Source organism: Sinocyclocheilus rhinocerous, unplaced genomic scaffold (genome assembly GCF_001515625.1).
Source record: "Sinocyclocheilus rhinocerous isolate Xijiao unplaced genomic scaffold, SAMN03320098_v1.1 scaffold140, whole genome shotgun sequence".
Classification (NCBI taxonomy): Eukaryota; Metazoa; Chordata; class Actinopteri; order Cypriniformes; family Cyprinidae; genus Sinocyclocheilus; species Sinocyclocheilus rhinocerous.
The window spans coordinates 968,098-981,882 of record NW_015642053.1 but is presented as its reverse complement, the minus strand read 5'-3'; the positions used below and the strand labels follow the sequence as shown (position 1 = coordinate 981,882).

The 13,785-nt window shown below is 37.8% G+C and overlaps 1 protein-coding gene across 1 annotated transcript in view; it reads left to right on the top strand.

Moving 5' to 3' along the window:
• Positions 1-13,785, top strand: part of LOC107755398 (brain-specific angiogenesis inhibitor 1-associated protein 2-like) — a 49,220-nt gene that overhangs the window by 16,828 nt on the left and 18,607 nt on the right. Inside the window, exons 4-7 of the mRNA XM_016572180.1 lie at positions 9,796-9,807; positions 10,342-10,403; positions 10,869-10,910; positions 11,969-12,106. Coding sequence (XP_016427666.1) covers positions 9,796-9,807; positions 10,342-10,403; positions 10,869-10,910; positions 11,969-12,106 — 254 coding nt within the window. The remainder of the gene's footprint in view (positions 1-9,795; positions 9,808-10,341; positions 10,404-10,868; positions 10,911-11,968; positions 12,107-13,785) is intronic.

The window sequence follows — 13,785 nt, the reverse complement described above, 5'->3', positions numbered from 1 at the left end:
TATCAGTATATCATTTGATTTAGCCTAAATCTGTTTAGGCAAGTTTTTTGATCAGAGTGTGGGTTTGAGCCTCAATGCTTAACTTCAAACAAACAAGTCTTGTTGTCCGGTTGCGTGTTCAGTGCATCACTAGAGTTTGAGTCAGACATCAGTGGCATGTGAGACTCTTGATGGGACTGGCCGTTGAATCTGCAGCATAATCTCATCCTCTCTAAAAGCACATCAGAGTCACAGCAGCAAATATGAGAAGAAGTTTTCTCTTTAAAGAGGACTGGAGGGGAGAGGCTTACAGAGGGACATGAAAGCTGGTTATACTTCCATTATTCATCTCAGAAACATTTTACAAGCATTCATCTTTTCATTTCACTGGTTGGTGTCTCATTGAATACATTTTCAATGAAGCTCACAATCCCAGCTCTAATTTGATCAGTAAAAGGCTATTATTTGAATGAATTCAGCTTCATCTTATCCTGAGATAAGTTACCTGATTTCCAGTTTTCTCAATATCTAAACAGTATAGCCAGGCGGAGCTGGAGTCTTTATGAGATTATATTTTAGTCTGCAAGAGAGATATTTCTAGAGTGTTGCTGTCTCAGCATTGTTAAAAAGCAGCAATATCTGGGTATGAAAAGTTTAATGAGAAAAGTTTTATGAGGATTTAAGTCTTTTCACCCGAGACTTTTTCTTCACTAGACAAATTAAAGCATGTCTGTGTTTGTTTTGTACCTTTGTGATTATGCAGAAAATATATTTTAATCCTCAAAAATGTATAAGGCTGGATGGTATGACATTTATTCCGCTCCGATACTAGAATGTGTCCATCAATACTATACTGCTATTGTGGTAGATATCAGGAATGATTTATGTTATTATGGCAGTGACAAGAAATAAACATGGATTAATACTAAAATACAGAAGTGGATGTGTTCCAAACAAGTAGTTGTTTGGTTGCTAATATTTCCTTTGCTGTTTTAAGTTGCTATTTAAGTTGTTTTGTATTCAAATGTTACATAAGTCCGATATCATTATGCTCCTCCCTCTCTCAACAGTGCAATTAATGTGTGCATGCATGTGTTGATTGTCCTATGTTTCTACAGCTGTTCCAGTAATGCTCATGTCATCTGTCTGTGCCTGTTTTTTTGCAGTGAATGTCAAGTTAAAAGAAATACATGTGCATTAGAATTATCATGCAGCTTTTACTAGGGATGCACAATATATCGACAGCATATTGGCCCAATATCTGCAAATATATCATATTTATTTTTTATTATAGAAGCAGCAGATATTGGATATAAAGTACAGCCAAAACATAAACATCAGCCAGAGAGTAAATATTGGTGCATCCCTAGATTTTACAGGTATCTAATCAACAGTGCTTTAAGTTTACACTTGTTGACAGTTTGTTGCATGTGTCTCTGTTTCCCTGAGTCTCGTTCTTGTCTTCACATGGCCCGAAAGCATTCCAGATGCATGTCATAACCACAAAACATACCAGTTCCTTTGTCTGGTTGCTTTCTGAGTGAGTACATGATTGATTTGCATGAGCAAGACAAAGAAGTGTGTGTTAATTTTTGAGTGACAGGTTTTGTTAGGATTTGTTTGTTGTTCTGTAAGTGTGTGTTTAATGTCAGTGTTATTTAGATCCAGAGACTTTGAAAGAGCTAGCAAGACAACAGTGGCATGAAGTGGAAACTTTTATCCAACTTGCAGAATGAATCTGTGTTATGAATTTATACTCATGCAGACTGTATGGGTGAGGGTGCGTGTGTTTAAGCACGTGGGGACTATGGCATCAGATATGTGGACCCAACCAATTGCTGCACGCTTAAATAAATCTCTTAAGTGAGGTCTTAGCCCAGCGTTAATAATTGATACAGACTTATTTCTGGCTTTAATTTAATTTAATTGTATGTTATAAGGAAGGCAGTTCTGTGAATGGGAGGCTTCACTGGCCTTAGACCATCATGATGATGGCCATGAATCTTTAAAATCAGTCACACAATCTCAGTCAAACACTTTTGCCTGTCACAGTCAGCCCCACGTGAAGATGTTCCTGTCTTCTTTGACTTGTTAGCATGTCTCTAAGATGGACTGAAGGGTTTTAAAGGATGTTGCACAAAAGCGGCCACATGTGCGTTAATAATGTAAGATCTGAAGCTTAATGGCTAGCACAGTTCACATGCCTGAGGTGTGTGTGCACTTGTTGTGTCCCTGTGCTATATTATTGCTTATGGATGTTGATTTGTTGTCCAACAACCTAGTTTATTAGTGCAGTTGACTTATGCATGTGGAATAGGCCTGTTTCTTTTATTTGTATTTGTATTTTATTACTATATAATATTATATGTATTTATTTTAATATTTAGTTTTTATATTTTCACATTTTTTTTAAAATATATTTTTTAATCTTGTCGTTGCATCGCATAACAAGTTGCATCACATCACACACACTGTTTTTTGATAGTTTAAGATGCAGTTTAAGGCCCTGTCCACACAAACGCAGGTATTTTCAAAACCGCAGCTTTTTCTATGCGGTTTGGCCGTTTGTCTACATGCAAACGCAGCACCAGGTCACTGAAACCAAACGTTTTTGAAATCTCCTGCCAGGGTGAAGATTTTCAAAAACTCCAGTTGCAGTGTTATCGTGTAGACAGAGAAACCGGAGATTTTGGCTTGTCACGTCGGAGCATGCGCTGTTATCTCCGCCTACTGGAAACTTTTTCAGGCTTCTGATTGGCCAACATGGCTTTACGGTTGAGATTATATCGCCACCTGTTGGTTTGGCATGCTCTTGACAGTGCTTCATAGCATGCTTTTGCGTTTTCATGTGGACTGAGATTTTTTTTTTAAACGGAAGAAGGAAAAACTCAGTTTATAAAAATACCCGTGTACGTGTGGACATGGCCTAAGATACTGCCCAGCCCAATATACAGAATTTTCTTAAAGGGATAGTTCACCCAAAAATGAAAAAAATCTGCCATTTTCTTGCCCTTATGTCATATATGTACAGTATTTCCTTCTTCTGCAGAACACATATAGATGATATTTTGAAAAACGCTGGTATCTAAACAACATTGGACCCCACTGAAGGCCTGTTCATACCAATAGGAACAAAACATTCAGTCAAAATTTTATGTGCAATTTGCCTACTGAGACTAATGCATAAAAAAGCAGACGAACTGAATGAAAGTGCAAATTCACAATTTTTGTATCTTTTTGTTTCACTTAAAGGTTGAGTAAATTATGTTTGAATTTTCATTTTGGGGTGATATATCCTTTTAAGAATAAGTCAACTTGTCATTCAAGGAACCCACTGACTAGTTGATTTACAAAATGATGTCAACTGACTGGTTAAATGGTTACAACCCGGTGTCAACTGTAATTCTTCTGAACACTTTGAATCACCTGAGATGAATATTAATACCAAGTGTAAACAGGACTAAATTAGCACCTCTAATGATGTCAAATCTCAGGACGTGACCAGTTATAAAATCGAATGAGCGGAAGTAATACAAATTTAATTAATTTCCGTTATCATCCTCTTCATCGCATCCTCAACTCTGAATAACTTGCAGTCTCTTGCTGTGAAGAGATGCGCGGTGATTCTTCAATGCAGCACTTGTGCGTATCGCATCACCCACCGCCTGCAGTCAGCCCACGCACTGATGCAGGAACGCAGCCGGCCCGAGGAGAGAGAGGGAGCCGTGAGCTAAAAATAGATGAAACACTTGCCTTAACAGGAGAAGTTCCGCTAGAGAGAGAATGAGAGAGCAAGAGTAATGTGAATGCGGCCCGTGCTGTGGATTTAGAGTCCCAGAATGCCTCCTTGGTGATGTCAGTGTTTACAAAAACAGCTTCCCTCGTCTGCCTCTTCAATGCTGCATGAGTGTGTGGAATACTAAACAGCTTCCTGTTCCCCCTGCCCAAATATGGGTATCAGTCGTCATGGATGTGTGATACCAGTAGGTCCTCGTCTTCTCACATTTGTAGTTTTAGCTTTGGGAGTTTTCCATCAAATTACAACCATTTATGCTGATAATTAGTCTAAATCCTGGATATTCTCGCTCAAGCACAAATATTTGCAGAAAGGCAACTGTGTTCTCTGACTAAACACGATTAATTGCATCTGCAAGCATCTTGCTCTCGCTGTAGTCACAAAATAACTCTGGGGTGTCTGAATAATTAATGCTGGCAAATCTTGGTGCAAACTGAAATGCTCCAGCAACACATCCGGTCTCGTTTTTGATAAGCTATTCAAATAAATCCCTCAAAATATGCCTCAGATCAGATTTCCAGTACAAACATTTAGAATTTATATGCTTAGCTTCTTTGCTACTGTGTGGCACATCACAATGCATGTGTTTTTTTATGTTTGGAGAATAGCCCGAAGGCTAAACCCCTCATTAAATTAATTTACAGTGACGATAAATGGGACATTGTATGCAAAACTATTAGCCTTTTCAGGCCATGCTGAATAACGATAATTTTTTTAGCCATAGAAACAATAAAAACAGGATGCATTAAATCGATAAAAAATGACTGAAAAAATGAATTCAAAATCAGTAGTTAGGGTTGATGTGTTCTGACTAGGGCTGTGAATCTTTGGGTAGACAGCGAATCGATTCAATTCACGATTCATAGGTTTTTGATTCGATTCAAGAACGATTTTTGCAAATGAAGAATGATTCGATTCGATTCGATTCACAATTAAATTCGATTCGATTAACGATTCGATTCTGCATTCTTTAAGTGCATTCACAGGATTATTTAAATGCTTCCCCTAAATTCTTTAAATGCTTAGTCAGGGGGCAAATTACACAGCAGCCTTTATGGTTAGAGAACCATGGGTTAGAGAAAAAAAAAAAAAAAAAATTTCACAAAAAACTTTTGTCCATTGTTAGATGCTAGTTTAATGATGCTATGGCATGACATGGCATATGTATAAATTTATGTAAGCCAAGATTTTAAAAAAGAGCTTTAAAACTATAATGTATAGGCTAACATTTTGTCACACCACAGGGAAATACAAATAAAACCAAATAAACATTCAACAAGACATTTATAAACAGTGGAAATACTCTTCTCGGCTGTCACTCTCTCTCTCCGTTCTCAAGCCTTCAATTCCAGCTCACCACAGGAAGCGTAGGAATAGCACTTTATTATGTGATTGACTCCATCCTGATGTTGGGAGCGCAGCAGCAGGTTGGCACAGACAAAGTTTCATTTTCACTCCAAGTAGGTGGGATTTGTAGTGTCATAACATGGTTTGAGTGTTTCCTCACCACACTGAAAGCCATTGTCTCACCCTCTGGGTATCTCTCGCTCCACACATAAACAAAGCACACATACAAAAATGGCAAATGGCTCAAACACCTCTGAGGAATAAATCACAGAGCTGATAATCGCTGCTACAAATGCCATTGCAAACAGAAGAGTCGCTTGGAAATGGATGCACGACTGTGACTTACATCAGATCAGCTTTTGGAGGACATTCTTGTAAAAGCATTTCATACTCTCACAGATAGGCAAATTATTGAGTCGTGCTTTAGAGATGGCTTTGCTCATGAATATTAATGTATTTATGTGTTTTGGTACATCCATTTGTGTAAGGCTTCCCAAACCTAGACAGTTTTAAGCCATCGTATACGCTGGCAACAGGTAACAAGAGGTATCAAGAGGCTTCAAGAGGTCTAAAATACATCTTTTTTGGCCAGAATCAAAGGCAGCACTACATGCATTCTTTGCAGAGATGACAATTCCAGAATGCATTGTGTTTATGCTCATTAGACTATCATGCTGTTAGCTTTGCAACATGCTAATGCCAATATGAAATGGAATTAGTTGTCCCCTGTGCACACAGTTGTTGCCTACATAAAATGCTATAAATTAGTTACTTATGAGGTTCCATTTTACTTGCTCACTTGGTTTTGTAACAGAGATAAATGCTTCATAATTAATATTCATGAGCAATGACTTCACATTAGTAGGATTCATTATTTTGCCACCTGTAGGTCCCAGTGAAGTTCAATAGTCATGGACAATGATAACAGTGTTACTTCTATATTTGATCGTCAAATTAATTTGGCTGCCCAGCACATCCAACCCACAACCCCCCTCCCTGAATCTGTTCTGCTGCAGTAATCAATCGCCATTATGACCTCATCAGCTGCTCTCTAATAGTTATGTATACAGTCTTCTGCCACAAAGTAATGACCACAAAAGAATTATTTAGGCTTTGGGGTTTCGAGCTCAATGAGGCATCACAGCATTTCGTCTTGGTTCACTGAGTTTTACCATTTCAGATACGACTGGATGATTATATTGAAGCATATGGATCATTTTGACTGTTTTGTTTGTTCTACCTATGGATATACAGCCATCTGTGAGCTTGGTGGAAAGAAAGAGATATGAACTGTAGGTTTATGTCATATTTAATGATAAAAGTTCTGCAGCAAAGCGCATCAGAGAATTCATTGGAGGAGACTTCGGTCCAAATGTGCTTAAGTTTATCACATCCATCTGTGTGCTGTATAATTCCCTCAGTATTGATGTTTATTACTTCTACCAAGGTCACAGAAAGAGGGAAATAATTTGAGAAGAACAAGAGATGGAGGGGGGAGAGTTGAGCTAGTTTAATAAGAGACAGAAAAGAGACAAAAAATGGAAAAATCTTTCCTTCCAGAAAGTAGGTTTTCTAGTGCTTTCTCGCTTTGATGAGAGCGCATTATGGGACTCATCTTACCCTGGAAAGTTTAGGTTGACCCAGTGAGACTCTACAGTGTCTTACAAATTCTACCACTGTAATGCTGGATGAGGACGGGGAGTGCTGTCAGACCATTGTGCTGACTTAGACAGGAAATGAGAGTGTGTCGACCTACAGACGAGATCTGGACGGGGACAGCAGGGTGAGGCCAGGGCATGGACAGCAGCAGAAGGGGTCTCTGTGTTACATACACACTTTTATGTAGACCTGATGGATGCCCATAGGAAAGAAATATCACAGATGATATTTAACATCTCAGGTGTTTCTCACATGTGCATAGACTTTCAGAAGAGCTGTCAATGAAACTGAGCTCAGATGTGACTGCAGACTTGGCAGTTAGAGATTAACTCAATATGAACATTTCTCAAAGGCCAAATCATATATCCACATTCATTTTAGCCTATATCTCTATACTCTTAAGGTTAGGGTTGCAAAGTGGCATACATTTTCCAGAAATTTTTGATACTTTCCAGGATTTTTGGGAAATTTTGGAAAGTTTCCAGAAATTAACGGAAAGGCATATTTTCCAACCCTTTTGCAACCATACTTAAGTCAAGTTTACACCAAGGACAAGAACTATAATGATAACTAGTCAATCAGAATCCAAAATGCTTTAGAGAGCTCAAGCATTTAAAGTGACAGATGACATAACTGCAGTGTGCACTTACAATAAACAGAACATTATTTTGCATTGATGTGAACACCATAGTTATCATTACAGTAACCGTTTTTGATGTTAACAGGCCTTTACTGTAGACAATTGCCTCGTTTATTTCTTGTAAGGAATTTTAGGGGAAGCATCTGAGATACTTAAATGAAAAATAACTTAGAGAAACCAATACAATTTACTTTGAATATTCAGCTAAAGGTCTGAAAATGTGAGATTCAACTACAGAGCTCTGTATTTTTTTCCTCCCGTTTTTTTTACATTGTTAATCACAACATCTCTTGCACAACTGATATTATGTGCATTACTATCATATCTAATAAAGTTCTTCCTGAATAATGATTTCCTATTGGACAACAGTGGGTATTCTTGTTTGGTATCTCAGAAATGTCATGTTCATGCCTGTTCCCTCTTTCCTGCTAAACTCTTTTCTGCTTGCTGTTATGAAAATTACTGAATTTGGGTACATCAAGATGTAATGTGTGTGAGTATATCCACCCTTATTAATCTCTTTTTCGATGGACGTTACTGGTTGGATGGCCTCTGCCGACCTTGAACTGAAACGACTGTATAAAACGGACTGTCTCTCTATTTCTCAGAAGGCAGGGCTTAAGAGGATGGCTTGATTAGATATGTACTGCAGGCTGGTGCAGTTGTCCTGGGTCAGGCATGACGGATTCAAAGACAGGCAGGGTCACGCTTTATGAAACGCACAGTGTGGCTCAGTAGCTCAGATTTATGAGGGACGTGCATGGATTTCAAATATGAATGAGTGTGTATTGAAGGTACTTAATATCTAGTGATATAGAAAATAACAGGCTGCACAATTTGAGGTATCATTCACATTGCCTTGACTTAATCACCCCTGTACATGAAGAATGCCTTGCGTTTATTACCAGTTCAGGAGGTAGAGAGACGTCATGCCCATTGGATGTCATGCGAGTACATGTACGTCTGTCATTGTTCTTTTACAGCAGAAAAGTTGTGTAAGTGCCTTGTCTTTTCAAAGTGTCTGCGGCTGATGCTGCCCTCTGTGTTACATACTGTGTGTGTGTGTTTTGTTATTTTATTTCATTATTTTATTAAGCCAGTTTAAACCTGGTTAATGCAGAGTTAGACAAGAGTTTGATGGATGGATGGAAGGAAGGTGTCTCAGCACTCTGTAATCATTTCTGTCCCTGTGGAAATGTGCATTGACTTACTAATTAAATGAATGGAAGTTTTGTTTTAAGGGCAGCTTTGATAACTTAATATGACTTTACAATGTTCTCTACAAGCACGTACAAGTACGTACTCCGATGACCCTTGCACTTGATTTGTGCACTAGGAAAACTTACAGATAAGTAATATTTCAGCAGCAAGATGTTTGTACTTGAACCCACTGTGGCTGATAAGATGAAATTGAAGAAAACTACTTTTATAAAATAAAATGATTTTAAAAAATGGCCTTGTAAGAGTCATTAATATGTGATTTCAACTAGGGTTGGGCGATGTCTACAAAATTGGCATCGGACGATGTCTACAGTTAAACATGAAATATATATTTTCCTCCCATCTCGTATTTATTCCCTTTAGGGGTTCCGCCTACACGTCATTTTCTTTCCAAACACGGTATTTGGGATGCGGGGTGAATGGGGGGGGGGTGTCTATCAGCCATCGGCGATGGACGATGGCATCATCTGTCGGCCCAACCCTAATTTCAACTACAATTATAATGCATGCTTGTTTTTGCGTGGAGTCAGCAAAGACAATTCAGATTGCAAGCTCGCAACTCAAAATATTATCAACTCAAAAGTTATAAAATGATATTTCAGGCTCTAAATTTTGATTGGATCAGCTGCATTCATACCCGTGGTAAAATAGCAAGGTACTATTTAATCAAATAGTAATATTAAAAAGTAATAGTAATAATATATGTAAAACAGCCTTTACTCCCGTCAGTGTAATAGTACTTTAAATGATAAAAATTCTAATTATAAAAATGTAATATTTAAATTCTTATTTACTTTATTAGTATTATTTATATTATTCATATAAATAAATAATTATTATTTATTTATTAAACGTGGGTGTTATAAAATCACTGTAAATCACAGCGCTGTGTGGCTCATACTTTTACTGTGGCATTATGGATTCAGCAGCAAATAGCGGTGTAGGAAACACTGATTTGATATTGTGTTCATGAGACTACTGCAGCTCTCTGCCCTGTGTTATTTATGCATTTGGTGTTTGAGATTTGACTCATTCACCCTGGGTAGCTTTTCACTCTTTCTCTCTTTCACACTGTCTTAAGGTCTTCTGTACTTTTGCTCCTGCTCAAACTAGGTCTTTTGTTCCTTTTTTTCACAATGCATTGCCTAATCAGAAGAGGCAGCATGTAGGTACCCTGACACAACACACACGCCTGAAATGGCTGCATGATTCACTCTTTATTTGTCTTTTTTCTCTCTTGTACCACAGAATGATGTTGATATGAGAACATTGTGTGCTAACAACATTTTGTTTTTGACATCTTTTCTGATTTTTTTCTCATGTTGATTGAACATGCACTTGCAATATGCTTTCACTGTTTCCCATGAATATTTTTGTTTTATTTTGTTTGGTATGCATCTTCATGGAAGAATATTTCAGTAATATTTTTTTCTGTGTGATCTTTTATTTTTATTTTTTATTAACCAATATAGTTTGATATTTTGTGGTGTTTTTATTTAATTTATTGTGTTCATCAGATACTTTCTTGCACCTTTAGCTTGACTGTCGGCCCATCTTGTTCATCATTTGTTTTCATTTTTCTCTCTACCTCCTTTCTTCTCTTCCCTGCACCCTTGTCAGACTGCATGGTGTCCTGATATCAGGTGCAAAAGCATTACAGTGACAATTTAATCTATTTCCTCTTTCTATCTCTCTCAAGGGGATGTGCTTTTTCAGATGGCGGAGGTTCACAGACAGATCCAGATGCAGCTAGAGGACATGGTGAGTATCATTAACTTGATGAAGATCGTATTGCCTCATAGGCTCACATTTTCTCATTACATTTTCTCACAACATGACTGAATCAATCAGGCTGTATCTAAGAGGCTCCATTAGCCTCCAGGGTAAGGAAGTGGAAGGGAGCGGTGTCTCAAAATGTCACATCGACTCAGACGCTTCCGTATATACATCAAGGACAATAGACCACGGTCACATGCGTAAACACAGCACCTCAGACAAAGCACAGACTTTCCTGTGCTGTGTGACACAGCTGCAGATGTTAAACAAACTGTATCTGAGGCCTTCTGATAATGATAACAGGGCAGAAACTGGAGTAAACGTCTGTTAGCGAGTACATTATGGATTAGTTGTGTTTGGTGTAACCAGATGCAGAATTCTCTTGTCATATGAGAGGAAAATTGCTTTGTGTATATAATATAAACTATATTTGTCTACTGTAATTTCCAGCTGAAATCATTCCACAATGAACTGCTCACAGAACTGGAGACTGTTGGTCAATGCAAACCAAGTTGAACCAGTTGTGAAATCAGCAAGAGGAAATCTTTCTCCCTCACATGGAGGCACAGCATGTTAACTTTTTCCCATTTCAGAATTTTTCTATTACCTAACTAAGCACTGTTTCTGTTCTTTTTCTTTATTTAATTGTTTTAAAACACATACAGTCACGTCCTATAACAACTAGATTGATTCCTAATTTTACTGAATTGGCCTTATCCACCTCCAGATAATATGTCTTTTAAAAGCAATAATTGAGTTTACTGCATGTAATGACAGCTAGAGTATTAGCGGCATTACACCAACGTCTTCTAAAAGGCTCTTCTCGCCTGCATGAGGGGAAGTGTTTTTTTTCCTTTTTACTTGAGAGAAATCTTTTTACATGCATGAAAGATCAGCTGTGCATCTGAAATGAGACTTTCAGCTTCAAAGATTAAGAAGTCTTCTTCCCGGGGTCTCTAACAGGCTTGTTTGTAAATGCATTAGATTGACCCTCAGCTTCTTGGCAAGAAATCAAATCCACATTTATTCAGTCACTCATTTGCAGAATTGACGGAAATTAACTACGCTCCCATGCTTTCTGTTCCACACATAGTAAGGATGGCACATCAGGCTCAGTCAAATGTAGCAGAAGGCTTTGGCAGTGAAGGCTAGTGAAAACAAAGATGCATGGTCTGAAACACAATGAATCTGTGAAGCAGGGGGTTCTGGGAAGCACAATGAAAGACCTGATTGGGAAGTTCCCATTAGTAAAGAAGAACATGTGATGACCTTCATGTCTTTTAAATTCTGGGTTCAGGTCAGTTAAACATTGTTAAGAAACAGTCGACTGAACATTTATTCTAAGCTTTAAATCTCAGGATATGTTGAGAATAAATAAATAAAGCATACTACGAGAGAGCCCAATCTCATTGGCATTTATCCACTTGAGGTCTTTCTGGAATAGATGCTTGATCAAAATTTTTGAAATACAAACATTAAGTTGCTCGTCTTGTCCGTTTGGATATTGTTAGGGTTGATTGTGATGAGAGCGGTGTTATTTCATATGGCAGGCAGCTCTGAAGAAATACCAGATGGAACACAAAAATAAAGGAGAGAGTCTGGAGAAGTGCCAGGCTGAGCTGAAGAAACTGCGCAGGAAGAGTCAAGGCAGCAAGAACCCCTCCAAATATGGAGACAAGGAGATGCAGGTGAGTCAGTGCTGCTCTTCAAATTTCAACAAACAAAACTTTTTGGTGGACAAGTTATGCCAAAAATGAAAATTCTGTCACCATTTATTCAACCCTCATATCTTTCCAAACACTTACGACCACCTTTTGTGTAACACAAATGGGGATGGTTTGAATGTGAGCCAAAATCATCACAATTAAAAGAACCAAAGACTTAAACTACTTCAGTCTGTGTGCATTGAATTTATTTAATACACGAGTTTCACGATTTGAGTTGAATTACTGAAATAAATGAACTTTTCCACAACATTCTAATTTATTGAGATGCACCTGTAATTGTTTGCTTTTTCCCAAAGATCCAAACATCTTATCTCTCTAAAGTAAATGATGAGAGAATTTATTTTTGGATGAACTCTTTCTTTAAGAGTTCTCTCAGTGTACAGAAGATAAGTATAAATCAATTCAAGTCTTGAAAATGTTATGTCTGTGCATTCTGAGTTTGGCAGTAGATTGGGATGCTCCAGAACTTGAGCATTGAATTTGTTTGTGATGTTTGTGCAGTTCGTAACATCCAACTGAGACTTCATGCTGGGATGAAATATTGTGGGAATTCCTAAATCCGTGTTTCTATAAATAATCTCTATAAATCCCTGTTTCTCGCTTCACTGTTTGAACATACACCTTTGAACACACTTGAGAGAGAGAATGAGAAAATTAAACATGAGCATGAATGTTAAAACTTTATCATTGGCTACAGTGCTGATGGCTATTCACACAAAATGTACAACATATTTTTGCTTTGCTATAATTGCAGTATGATTTATAACAAAAAATTATTTGACAGTCAAAAGACTAATTAAAAAACATTTGCAGACAACATGGTTATTCACAAGCTTTTTTCAGAGTCTATTAAAATCTTTACAAGAATGTTTCACACATTATGGATCTACAGGGTTTATTAATGTTTTTATTATCTTATTTCTGGATAAAGGTGTATTTTTATAATCTGATATGATGTTGCTCTTTTCATGCACCTGCATTGCACTGAACACAGAAAAAATTATTCCAGTTTTAGTCTGTTTGGCTCTTTAGGTGCTAAAGAAAATCCCACTCTGTTTGGCTGAAGTCCTTTCATACAATATTGTACTAATATTGTTTTGTGTGGGTTTCATTGTGTAGTGTCTTTGTGTTTTGTTCATCGAGGCCTCATTGTACGGGGGCTGATTTGTCGGGGCCGCTGTTTGTTTTGAATGTACGCCACTCACTACTGTCGTCACCAGGAGTGAGGTCATGGGGAAGTGGGTGTGTTGTGCTGTGTGCTGACCTGGGGTCAGTTCATGCCATTAGCAGTAGGTGTGCTCCTCATAGTGGCGTAGGAACGTGCTGTTGCATAAAACGCAGTGGGCTCTGCTTGCTTGTTAAACGCACTCCACAGGTGTGTATAAAAGAAAACAGAGAAGGAACGTGAGTGGGTTGTTTAAATGAATTACTTAAACTAACTGTTCCGGGGTCTAACAAAAACTGTAGGAGGATCAGAGTGAACCAAACAACAGAGATGATTGATTTGTTATTCTGTATCAAGGTTGGCCAAAATCCATAATTTAAGAATTTGCTTCCTTTGAGTCCATTAGTGTAAATTTGAATTAAATTGTGCTTAACAGGAAGTTGAGTTTGAGTTGAGAAATTTAAAATGGAATGAC